The sequence below is a fragment of the Ambystoma mexicanum genome, chromosome 3p, assembly GCF_040938575.1.
Source record: "Ambystoma mexicanum isolate Mex_15411 chromosome 3p, UKY_AmexF1_1, whole genome shotgun sequence".
In the NCBI taxonomy this organism is placed as follows: domain Eukaryota; kingdom Metazoa; phylum Chordata; class Amphibia; order Caudata; family Ambystomatidae; genus Ambystoma; species Ambystoma mexicanum.
Genome location: NC_090925.1, coordinates 733,596,074 through 733,609,681, shown reverse-complemented (window position 1 = coordinate 733,609,681; position 13,608 = coordinate 733,596,074). Strand labels below are relative to the sequence as shown.

The following is a 13,608-nucleotide window of genomic DNA, read 5'->3' as shown; positions in this document are numbered from 1 at the left end:
CCCTAAAACCCCTTTAAAACTAAAGATAGGCCTGACTCTTCTTCTGAGAGCACTTGCTCTTGGCTTCCTACACTCTCCTCCTCTGAATCCATAATAACTGTGTGCCTGAACGGGGCAGGCTGAGTGGCACGTCCTCTTGGGAGGTAGTGAGGGGTAAGCCTGTTGAGGTATGTGGCACTGTTTGCCTTGTATGTTATGGGCCCTGCTCTGCTGGCCTTGAATGTTAAAGGATCTTGCTTGTGTGCAGCTCCCAGTAAATATGGCGGCTTCAATGATGGAAATGCACTCTATTGGGTCCTGCTGCTAAAAGTGCACTCTGTGAGCAAGGATAGCTATCTTTATACTCTTTTGCAGGTATTGTGTGCATTAACCGATGTTGGGGAGCTGGGAAAATAGCACTTGCAGCCGATACTCACGGCGCCTTGCGTATTAAAGGAAAGGTACATGCTGCGTGCCGTGCACGTGGTGGCATGATTGTGCATGCGTGCTCGATTCTTCTGGCGGGCCAATGCAGAGCACAGGGCTTATGTCTGGTCTCTACTCATAAAATCTCCCGAAGCGCAGCAGGATCTCCGGGCTGGAGTATGACACTCACGGGCTTGGCTGTGCTTCAGTGACCGTTGTCCCTTTGACGCCGATCTCATACATGCCAACATTCTGTGACCAAAAATCTGTAGGAATCTTAAAGTTTCAAAAATAGAGCTAGCATAATGATGATATCCCATGAAATGATGTCACATGAACTTTGGCCTTCAGTCACCACAGAAAATTACCTGAAGTGACATATGGCCTTAAAGAGATCACAGGAAAAGGCTGCCTGGTGTGGCCTATCCAAAATCCTCTGACCCATCATTAGAAAGAAATGTACCAAACAAGTGGGCAGCGTGACCAGCTTCTTCCTCATTAACACATCTTTTCCTCTTCAAACATACCCGCTGAAAATCACGAGATGGCCAGCCAGCAGGGAGCTGAAACACAAAATGCCCATTGAAAAGCTATAAATCCTTCTATTTGAACAAGTGCCTGCCGTGGAGGATCCGGTGTGAAAAGACATCAAGGTGATAACACTTCTGTATAACCCAAGGGAAGTGACGGCCGCAAGGACTCCCACAAATGCAGCTTGTAAGGCAAGCCCCAGAACAAAAGTAATATAGAGAAAAATATATTGCTGTGTTATACAACTGCTGACTGGCAACATGCGGCAGTTGCTGGGGGCCTCCCTCAGGCTCATGGCCACTTTCAACTAAAAGGTTGAAAGGCCCTGATGCCTTTCATGCCCTTGACACATCAAATATTTAATACATCAGGATGCTGATCATGCTATGCCGGGCCTCAGACAGCCAGGCCAAAAAAAAAAAATACAAAAAAAATATATAAAAATAAAACGGTATTGGTTGCCAATAAATCGGTAGGCGGTAGGACTGCTTAAAAAGCGGTATCCTACCGCCTACATCGGTAGGGTTGGCAAGTATGTGATCTACTTGGCTACGCTCGCACATGTACTATTGCTGTTAAATGAAACAGCGAGTGTTCATTTCGTGAGGGTTAAATGTTAAAGGTATTTGTACCGCGCACCGTCACCAACGGAATTGGTCCCCAGGCGCTCTGGCGGATCTGTAAATGATAAGGGGGGGGATTGGTTAGTAGGGTGAAGAGGGAGTAGGATAGTGAGAGGAGTGGTGTTCTGTTGGCAGATTCAACTTGGTGTACACCGGGTGCTGAGCTTTGGTGCGGGTATTGGACTGGTGTCAGTCCGCGTGTGCTATTGCTCCGGCTTATGTGGTGTTGCAGTTTTGTGAAGTGCGTGCGGCTTGTTGTGCGAGAGATGGTTGTGTGAGTTTTTTTAGTGAGATAAGTATGCAGAGTTTGAGCTTACATTGGTTAGTGGGTTACATGACCTTTAGCATGCTAACATTCACAGTTTTGTCTAAGTGTGGCACTTGTTGGCCTTCACATGTGGGCATGCCAACATTCACAGTCTTTTCTAGGTGCGGCTCAGGCTAGTGTTTAGAATCTGTCTAGGTGTGGGCATGCTAACATTCATAACTTAATCTGGATGCTACGCAGGCTGGTGTTCACAATTGTAAGTGTGGCACCTGCTAACATTCAAGTTTCATCTAGGCGCGGGCATGCTATCCTTCAATCAATCCTATCTAGATCCGACGCAGGCCAATTGTCCACAATTCTAAGTGTGGCCTGTGCTAGTCTTCTTAGCGTAGGTGCGGGCATGCTAATATTCAGTCCTATCTAGATGCGACGCAGGCCAATATCCACATCTCCATCCTAAGTGTGGCCATGCTAATATTCACAATTCTATCTAAATGCGTCTGGCGGTCTGGATATGGTCCGTCCGGTACGTACGAGTGGGTGAGTCACTTGAGGGCTTTCGTCTGGGTCTAAGTATGTGATCAGACTCTGGAGCCTTCCTTTAGTGGCTATTTTCCATGATATCTTATGCTCTGTCGAGTGGTTGGTTCTTTGGTTTGAGTGTTTGTCCAATTTGAGAGTGGCCGAGGTTGGACTTATTTTCATCGTTGTCTCAATGTCTGCACATTCTAGTGCGTCTCCGTTGTGGTTACGCTGTGAAGAACCATGATTTGAGGAGTTTCCTGAATGCTAGGTGGTTTGTTGTGTTCTGTATATTCTTAGGTAGGTCGTTCCAGGTTTTGGGTGCCTGGTGAGAGAAAGAGGATCCTCCGAGTTTTTTTCTGTTGTAGGATTTTGGTTCCAGGCATATGTCGGTGCTTGATCTTAGTGTTTTTGTCGGTTGATGTAGGCATAGTTTGTCGCTTAGGAATTGTGCGCCTTGTTTGTGTATTGCTCTGTGCGTGATGCACATGGACTTTAACTTTATTCGCTGTTTTAGTGGTAGCCAGTGTAGTATTTTTAGCGCGGGTGTGATGTGTTCTCTTCTGGGTAGCTTGAGGAGGAGTCTGGCTGCTGCATTTTGTATGCGTTGCAGTTTTTTTAGAAGTCGTTCGGGCATGCCCAGGTATAGGCTATTGGCATAGTCTACTCTGGACATGATCAGAGCGATGATGGTAAGTGTTTTGTTGGCGAACGACAGGAACAGTACGATCCTTTTTGCTGCTCGCAGGAGGAAGAAACATTTCTTGATTACCAAGTTTACTTGTGGCTCTAGAGTGAGGTTGTTATCCATAAGAACCCCTAGATTTTTTACAGTTGATGATGGTTCTGGTGTGGTGCCGAGCTCTCTTGGCCAGGGGATGTAGTTGATGTCCTTTTTTTGAAACAATCATTATCTCTGTTTTGCCGGGGTTGATTTTGAGATGGTTGAGGTTCATCCAGTTGAATATGTCGTGAAGGCAATTCTCTAGTGTGGTGTTTTCTTCTTGGGTATCTTGTATGTTGAAGATTATTTGAGTATCGGCGGCGTAATTGTAGCATGTGAGGCTGTGTTTTTTATGAGTTTGATTAATAGGTACATGTAGCTGTTGAATAGAAGCGGTGAGAAGGATGATCCTTGTGGTACTCCGCACGTGGAGTCTCTGGCTCTTGGTGAATAAATTAGTCGTGCGAAAGAAAAAGAACAGTCACGCTTAGCTAAGCGGTGCGCTTGCTGCTAAAATCGCTATTAAGTTATGCACATTACAATACTGTACTGTAAAAATACACTGTATAACTCATTACAACATATTTTACAAGGAGACACACAATCGTGCTACTTAACTCTGGGATGAGCAGAAAAAGAAGAGGAAAGGTCCTAGGCAGGAAGTGCCTCATGGGACGGAGTATGGACATGTGGACTACCACAGACACTGGGGTTTATGGGAAATGTAGTCTGAAAGTGTTTTTCGTTTTTCAGTTATAAAAAACATGTTTTATTAAAAATAAAAGTTTGAAGATTTAAAGGTAGAAATAAAGAAGATTAAGCATGATGCTCGTCTCCGGCCTCAATATAACATAGACTTTCTACTTTTTGAAAATTATTTTCCTATCTTCACCTCTTACCACCCTCCTCTTTTCCTCTGCCCTTGCCACTCCACTGATTCTCATGTACCTAACCTACCCCATACTCTTTAAACCATCTCCCCCAGGAAGTGAGCACTGTGCTGCATTGCGTCCCCTGCACACGACATATTAAAATTGTATTCTCTACAAGCCCCATTTACCTACCGGGGTAGGTGATACTGCAGTTATCCCTCTCTCCCTCCCTTAGTAAGCGTTGCTTTGTTTGCCTATAGTTGGTGATGCCCTCCACTCCTTCCTTCACACCAAGAATATGAGTGGCTCAGTCTCTGATCCATTCATCATTTTACCCGCTCCTTCAAGCACATACCGCTGTCTACTGCACTTATTCTGTGTGTGTTAAGCCCTCTAGGAAACCTTTCTGACATTAGTCTTCGTAGTTGACCTTTGTCCTTTTTTCTTCTTTCTTCTCTTCACAGTATGGCCGTGGAGTTTCCCCTCGTTCTCCATGACTGTGAGTTTGAGGATGTTCAGTGGATCTATGAGAGAGATGTCCAAGAGTTTAATGTGACTCACCTTCAACAACTCTGGGCGAATCATGCAGTGAAAACACATTTGATATACAGCATGTTGCAGGGGCTGGAGACTGCCCCCATCCTTCGAGGGGCAGGTAATGAGAGACTGTAATATCACATGTTACAGATTTGCCAACTACCAAATGTCCTCTGCAGCAGGTGTGGCAGGATGCCGCCTGCCTTGATGTACTCCGATTGGGTCTGTTTGATGAACCTGCCCTGCACAAATAGCTTGTATTTCAATTCTATGGTCTCTGGCCCAGAATGGATTTCTGCCTGATTCGGTGTCTTTCCATCGATCTATAGCAATCTGTTAGTATAGCAAGGAAACCTACAGAGAAATATTTGCATATTCACTGTCTGATTCTTCATTTTTCTAATTGCACACACGCACACATATGATACTTCAAGTAGAAAAGTTTGTTGTTCAATGGGGTCACAGTACCTTTGGAATGGTTGCTAAATCTCCAGTTATGCAGTTGTTTCAAAATGTCTTCATATGAAGCTTAACACAGGTGACGAACTGACAAAGGGTTGAAGTCACTACTGTCTTAACCATTTGCATAATGCTGCTGCAGTGAAAGCATCTAGAGTCCACCACGTTAAAGACTTGGATTTCGTTTTACTGTTCCCAGCGTGGCTTGTCGCCGGAGCAGATATCATGCGAGTTTGACAATGGCCCTTTCTGCCCTTTCTGTCTTGCACTATTTCCTTACTAGCTTGTGATTTGCATGAGATTTCGGAGATGGCCAGAGAGGGGTGCCTTGGCTAGCCAAGGGGTCTCTTTTGAAGGGAACAATATTTAATGGCCAATTCTAATGCAAGTCTTACATGAACTAGAGATTGGACAAGTACAGCGGTGCAGTCAAAAAGGCTGTAAAACAGAATTCACTGGATGACCGCCCCATTACTTCACGGCAGTACTATGGAAGCTCAGTCAAATGAAAGATACGATTGTGAAGAGCCAAGAAATAAATCCACTGGAGATCGTCTAGGGGCAACTACTTGTATGCCAAAGAGGATACAAGAACTATTCAATTTTAGGTCCATCACAGAAAATGAACTGACTGTGCTCATTGATAAACTTAAACCCACAAGTTGCAGGGGGGATTTATGTCCAGCTATGGTGGTAAACGCATGCACACCCATTTTGATGAGCTCACTCTGCAAGTTTGTAAACGCATCATTCAAAGAAAACGCAGAGCCAACCATTCTTAAGAATACATGGATCACTCCTCCTTCAAAAAAATTTTTTTTCAAAAAACAGGCTTGTGCCCCACAATGCCAGGTAATTACCGGCCCATAACTAATACCCTATTTTTGTTAAAAACATTGGACTGGGTTGCGTATACGCAAGTTGCGACCCATTTGAATGATCACGGATCCTCAATAAATGGTTGTCCGGCTTCAGACATGGCTATGGGACAGAGAAGGCCATGATTGATCTGAAGTTTAGGCTTTTACGGTTTATGGACAGGGGACAGGCCGCAATGCTCATGCTTCTGGACCTGACCGCAGGCTTTGATTTGTTGGACCATGAGCTAATAGTAGCCAGATTAAGGGAGTGGCAGGTTTTTCAGAGAACGCTGCCCTATGGATCTTTTCTGACTAATCGTTGGTGCAGAGTATGCAGTAAGGATGCAGAAGCATTACACACTTTATTGGCATATGGCATACCCCAGGGGGCCTGCTTATTGCCGGGCCTATATAACATTTTTACTGTACCTTTTTTTTGATTTGTTGGAAGAACATGGGGTCGGCTTTACGAATTATGCAGATGACACTCAATGTGTCATCTCATTATCGGGTGTTAATCAAGATGATGAAAAAACAATCAATAAGACCTATAACCTCATTCAAAACTGGATGATCAACAATGGTCTAGCCTAGAATAAGGAAAAAACTGAGCTAATGACAATTGGCACAAAGGCAGAATATGTAATCTGGGAACCGCGTATAAGGTCGGATTCAAGTGGCAGGTTGTGATATCAAGACCAAAAAAAACTTTACGGGTTTATCTGGACGAACATCTTAACATGAAGGCGCATGTGAGTGGCTTAGTCTCCTCCACCTCCTATTATATCAAATTGCTGGCTCAGCTCCGCCTGTACATTTCTCAACCAAACTGAAGTCATAGCAAGATCTATTATAGGGTTAAAAATTGACTACTGTAGCAGCCTTTTGGTTGGTATTTCCAAATTAGAATGAGCTAGATTACAAACTTTGCAAAATAGTGTGTTCAGAGTTGTCAGGGGCCTCGAGAAGAGACCATGTGTCTGAGTCAAGACGCAGTCTACACTGGTTGCCAATAGAGGTAAGAATTGAATTTCGACTTCTATTGATCACGCACAAGTGTCTTACGGGAAAAAAAGTCCATATCTGAGTGAAGCTTTGATTAATAAACCCAGCACTAGGTGTCTGAGATCTAACAACACGAACCAGCTTAAAATCCCAGCCTGTCAATTGTCTGTAGCTAAGAATGGCGATTTTTCAGTAGCTGCCCCAAGGGCTTGGAATGCAATTCCACCGGACCTGAGGGAAATACGGTCCACTGCTGTGTTTTGGAAAAAGTTAGACGTTCCTGTTTAGATAGATCTTGTCTATGAACAGGGATGACTCACTACAAACCGATCCAGTAATGTTCTATGTATTTGTTGCTGTCTAGACTTCGTATGTTTGTCTGCGCCCGTAAACCTCAGGGTCACCTGGTGCGCCTTATAAATATACCAGAGTAAAGTACTATAGGTTTGGTGGTGAGGTGGAGGAAAAACCTCAAGCAAAATGCTGGAGGTAATTCTGCCACCTTACTGCCAAAAAACAGCAGAATTACCACTGGCAGTAATTACGCCAAAATCCCCATGGAGTTTGAGTCCAATGTAGTTCTTAAATGGGGACTAACATCGCCTACCAACACTTGTGATACAGCAGTTATTCTGCCGGCTCAAGTGCCGGTAACGGTGAATCTGTTTGTCAGTATTCCAGCAGATTTACCACTGGAATAACACCAAACCTGCTAGGAAGCCCATTGTCTTGACTGTTCCGTCCCCCTCCTTTCTTTTGTGACAGACACTCTCTCTGCCATTCTTCTCATGTTCTGTCTAGGAATGTGCGCAAAAAGAGTAAACATGTTTTCTTCGGTTGTAACTAAAGCTGGCAAGGGAGTTACTGTCCTCTGACTGAACTTCATAGAAAAAAAATGAATTGGCGAGAAGCACATTCAATGCACTTTTAGTTCAAGGTGCTTTCTTGCCTTTCGTTGCAGGTCATAAGAGCACGATAGTTGCTCAGGGTCTCCATGGGCATTTCCTTCATTTTTCCTAGGGGCAGGTTACAAGATCCTACCTGTCATGTGGTTTGCTAGATTGAGCACACCCCCATCCTCAGGATGACCGCTCACAGGAGACTCTTGCACTACGTAGACATTTGCTTCCTGTTACGCACGGTGCATTCAGCATTTGTGTATTGGTGATTAACCAGGCCAGTATCGTTTCACTGTGCTCAACTGACCTTTTAATGGTGGTTCATCCTAAAAACAAAAAAGCTGATTTGGATCAAATACTTCTCTAGATTGTGAAAATTGAAAATCTACTGTTTGTCCTTTCTTGTCTTCATGCCACACTCGATCGAGTGAACTGCTTAATATCAGAAGTGAGATTTTATGCCTTGCTTCTTTTTGTCATATTTTTCTGTTTTTTCATTATGTAAATAAGCATTTCACTCCACCAATTTTTCTTTAAACCGCTGCACCCAGCGCAAAAGCCAATTTCTCAAGGGGTTTCAATGTTTATTCCAACATTACAATATACAAACGTCATAAGTAAACACAGAAATACACTATCTAGGCAAATAATTAACAGCGTATACAAAAACCAAGTCTGCAAATGAAAGAAATCGATAAGAAAGGAAAACAAAAGGGTAAGAGAAAAAAAGCCAGAAACCAAGAAAGGACAGAGAACCAGAAGCATTTGGTTAGCCAATGGAACCATCAATGCAAAATCAATGAAACTTTGAACATAAATTACAAGAAATAATTAACACAGCAAGAGCATTTTCCAGCTACAGAGACATCACGTTGTGTACAGAAAATGAAATTCAACCGTAGACCTCCAGGAACCGGTTCCAAATGTCCCAGAATGTCTCAAGATCATCCGCATTCTTGTAAATTGCTTTCTCATAAGTTGAAACAGTCAAAGGTTCATCCATCCATTCATCGATGTTGAAGGAGCTGTTCGACTTCCATGATCTCAATATCATCCTCTTAGCGATCATACTGGCACGGAGTATCCAAGTCGCCTGCCCAAAAGAGATGTCATCAATCATTGATATGTCCCCTAGAGTCAGCAAGGTAGATGAGAGGGGAATCGTACAACTCAAAACCAGTCCCAACCTCTCACAAATGCACTCCCAGAATTTCTTCGTTTTAGGACAAAACCATATCAGATGACTGAGGGAACCTCTAGCACCCTTCCACTTCCAACAGAGTTCATTGTCCATGAGTTGCCTCTTAAATAACCTGACTGGTGTCCAGTAGGACCTAAAGAGCAGTTTTGTTTGTGATGCTCTAAAACCCCAATCCAGACTCACCAATCGGGTATTCTCACAGCAGCGCTGCCAACAGACATCATTAATTTCTTCTCCTAATTCCTCTGCCCAGATCACTGGCAGCCTCGAATCTTCCTTTCTGAATGATTTTAGCAATCCGTACATCGTAGCAGCAGGATGAGCAGCACTTCCACACAACTGCAACATAGACCAGGCAATATTCGGATCCAACAAATCATTACCACCAAGGCAAGCATTGACAATGCTTTTCAATTTCTGTACTCAGAAAATGAACAACCAGTCATATCCTGAGTCCGACACGGCTGTGCGTACGGGATCCAATTTCCTCCATCTATTAGATCACGGAGGTACTTTATTCCTGCCAGGAACCACTCTGGCCAGAAAAAAACCTTCCCTTGACATTTCAGGGCTGGATTCAGCCCAATGGAGGCATCCATATGCAGGTAGGGGTCTGCCTTAATGCGCTTTGAGATATCACACCAGCAATCTTGTAGAAACCCGGTCAAAGGATTTGCTCCCTTCGAGTTATTTTTCTTTGAAGTCAACAGAGCTCTGGGTTCCAACTGGGATATAGCGCCACATTCCCACATCACACACTGGGAATATTCGACATTCGGATCAAGGAATTTACAGAGATGTCGGGTTTAAAATGAAAGATGGTATTCACTGAAGTTGGGTAAATTCATTCCACCTTTTTTCAATAGGAGTTGTAATTTCCATATAGCTAATCTTGATGGCTTTCCATTCCCAATAAACTTTTGCATAAGTTTGTCTATTGCATAGAAGATAGTTCACTTGAGGAGCCAGGTTCATTTTTATGCAATTCATTTTTCCCCACGTGGACAGATGTAAGAGCCCCCACCTGTCTATGTCAGACTGTAATTTTTGGATGAGCATTCCAAAGTTCAATGCTGGCAATTTCACCACATCCGCACCAATCCAGATGCCCAAATATTTGATTCGATCACTAAACCATCTGAATTGGAAATGTGCACAAGCACTATGTAAACACAGATTATTGAGTGGTAAAATTTCAGACTTGCCCCAATTGATTTTATAGCCAGATACAACTGAGAATTCTTGAATGTCATGCATCAAATGGGGTATGCCATTTAACTGGATCCTGGAGTGCGACCAATACATAGTCAGCGTACAACCAAAGCAAATTGTCATGGTCGCTACCAATTATTGGCTTACGGTTCACATCCGCTCTCAGACAGAGCGCCAACACACATAGACAGGATAAACAACAGCGGAGAGAGAGGACAACTCTGTCTCGTGCCCCTGTGGAGTGTAAATTCATCAGAAATGAGACCATTGGTGAGCACACTGGCTGATGGGCATCTGTACAGAAGCTGTACCCACTGCTGATATTTTTCACCAAAGCACATCCTCTTCAGGCAAGAGAACAAGAAGTCCCACTCCACCCGATCAAAAGCCTTCTCAGCGTCTAAAGAAATGGCAGCAGTGGCTACTCTGTCTATGACCATTTTCAATAGACAGCAGTAGACGGCGTATATTATCAGCCACAGCCCTACCTGTAACAAATCCGACCTGGTTTTTGTGAATTAGAGTTGTAATCACTGGTTCCAGTCGCATTGCCAGCATTTTCGCAAGTATTTTACAATCACAATTAATCAGGCTAATCGGCCTGTAGTTTTCACACCTTGTGGGACACTTGTCTTTTTTCTTTAGAACAGTTATTAATGCATGCCGCATCGTTCCAGGTAACAATCCTGAATCAAAGGCCTCCTTGTAGACATCACACAAGAGTTGTATAGCAGACTCTGGTAGGATTCTGTAAAACTCGCCTGGAAGGCCTTCCATACCCATCGATTTACCCCCTGTACGTTTTGAAATAGCCAATTTTATATCTTCCACCGTAAATTCTTCTTCAAGACTTGCCAATTGATCGCCTGAGAGTTGGGGTATGTCATAAGAGTTAAGAAAATGTACAATACCCGTCTCATCACTGCTCAGGTCTGATTCATAAAGCTTTGTATAAAAGTCACGAAACAATTTGTTTATTTCTCTCTGCTTAGTCTCCATTCCACCGTTTTGATTTGCAATTGCTGAAATGAAACGATCACCCCCTGCTACTTTCAGTCTGTATGCCAGCAACTTTCCAGCCTTTTCACCGTTTTCAAAATAATTTATTTTTTGTCTGAATAGGGCATAGTCCACTTGACTTGATATTATTTTATTTAGTTCAAACTTGGCTCTCCTCAGATCATTCTTAGTACCTTCATCTCTGCTGATAGCAAATAATGTATCCAGTCTTTTTACCTCATTGGAGAGCCTCTGGATTTCCTTTGCCATCATTTTCCTTTGTTAACCGGTCCTATCAATCAGAAGACCACGGGCAAAGCACTTCAGTGCCTCCCATACTGAAGAGATTTTGATATCATCAGTCTTGTTAATCTGGATAAAGTTCTCAATTTCAACCTTGATTTCTTCCCTGATAAGTTCATTTTTAAGAATCTTGGAGTTCATCCTCCATCGTGGTGACTTTATTAAAGTGTGTTGTAAAGAGAGATTCAGAGACACAGGAGCGTGATCTGACAGTGCAATAAGCCCAATTTTAGAATCCCAACAACTGGAAGTTACCTGTCCTGAGGTTAAGATAAAATCAATGTGGGAGTACGTGTCATGAGACTGAGAATGAAACGTATAGTCCCTTTCACACAGGTGTTCCACTCTCCATATATCAGCCAGGTTCAACTCCTTTATTAGATAATCCAATTGCTTTTTTTTGGGTTTCTTGAGCAGTCCCCATTTGAGCGATCCAGAGCAGGATCTAGCACCAAGTTGAAATCACCAGCCAGTACAATTGAATCCACATCAAAGCTTTGAAGCAGTGCCACAAGTTCATGAAAGAAAACTGGCTCATCTAGGTTTGGTGCATACACATTACATATAAGCAGTTTTGAATCCTGGACTTTGAGCAAGACACAGATGACTCTCCTCTCTTCATCCGATTTGCTAGAGAGGATAGATATTGGCAGATTTTTCTTGATTAGTAGAGAAACTCCCCTTTTGCTGGACGTGTAGGTTGAAAAAAAAAAAAAAGGTTTCACCAACCCAACCTCGCTTCAGTTTCTCAGACTCAAGGTCAGTAAAGTGTGTCTCTTGGAGGAGGGCAATATCACAAGAATTTGCTCGTAAGTAAGACAACACTTTAGTTCTCTTAGTGACAGTCTTAAGTCCATTTACGTTCCACGAGACGATTTTGAGATGATCCACAATTTTAGTATTCATATTAACAAATCTATTATATTCTCTGAAATATGTTTTCTGGTTAGTCGAGAGCAGCAAAGCAAGTGTGAGTAAAAGAACAAGTAAAAGAAAAAGGCGGTAGCCCATGTCCCGATAGGACAAAAGGCAACCAGAAAAGTTAGATAGGCCACAAATAGATTACACACTGTAAAGATGCAGCAACAAGTCAGTATTTAAATCCCAAAGTAACTCTTAGAGAGTAAAAATGCAAAAGACCTTAAATCTCCCCCCACCACCCTGTAAGTGAATGGTCTTAATGACAAACAAAGCACATAAAACCAAAGTATTTTCCCTTTCCGCCATAGGCAAACGGCTAAATATGTACACCACCACCCCTAATCAATTAATCACAAGAGCAACAAGGACACACTATGAAAGTCTAGTATAGAGATTCAAACAGCAAATGCAACGCCATAACAGCCAAAGAGTGATTACACTAGGCCTCACCAACATTCATTGTACCAGTGTTAAACTAAAAAATACCTATTCACAAAAGTGATCCTCGATTCAAAGGATCAAGCTTAGAAAACATCAATGAGCTTAACAAGCGTAAATATAATGCCTATTGATAATCCCCTAACCAAGGTTTGGCATCTTTACACACTAAGGGCCTGATCACGACTAGCCCTACCGCCGGACTCCCCGGCGCTAATAGCACCGGATCACGAGTTTGGCGGTAATGTAATTCCCCATTTCCCATTGGGCTCAATGGGGAAAATTTGCGCTCTTACCGCCGGCGGTAATAGCGCGAATATTCGGCAGATTTCCCCCCAGCAAAGAGCTGGGGCGAAATCCACCGAAGTCCTGATTTGGCGGACCCTTAAATCCGGCGGTAATAGCGCGACCGCCGGATTTAAGAGTTACCGCCAAAGTCGTGATGGGGCCCTAAATCTCTTGCACACTATCTGTAAGCCAATTAATAGCACAATTCAAGAGACACCATATGTCTGCATTAGAGTGTGAACATTAATAACATTACCCATGTAAAAGGCATACCCACCCCACCTTGTGAACACATTACCAGGTAATGCTGCACAGTTCTATATAGAATTAGGTACCCTTCAGATCTGAACACAGTCGCATGAGAAACAGACGCTACCATCGAATTACCATACAGCATCGCATGGCATGAAAGAGCGCCAAATATCCACCAAACAAAATCATGCATGTTTTAATGTCAGTAGCCTAACGTCAAACCTAATTTTGAGCTTACTACAACATACTGTCCACCTTGCACTTTCGGCCACCCCCCTTATGAACTAAC

General features: G+C 43.1%; 1 protein-coding gene across 4 annotated transcripts in view; it reads left to right on the top strand.

Moving 5' to 3' along the window:
- The window catches only part of PUS3 (pseudouridine synthase 3), a 123,409-nt gene that overhangs the window by 66,429 nt on the left and 43,372 nt on the right, over positions 1 to 13,608 (top strand). For all 4 annotated transcript variants that reach the window (XM_069651608.1, XM_069651610.1, XM_069651607.1 and 1 more), the window contains one exon: positions 4,410 to 4,600. In XM_069651608.1, coding sequence (XP_069507709.1) covers positions 4,410 to 4,600 — 191 coding nt within the window. The remainder of the gene's footprint in view (positions 1 to 4,409; positions 4,601 to 13,608) is intronic.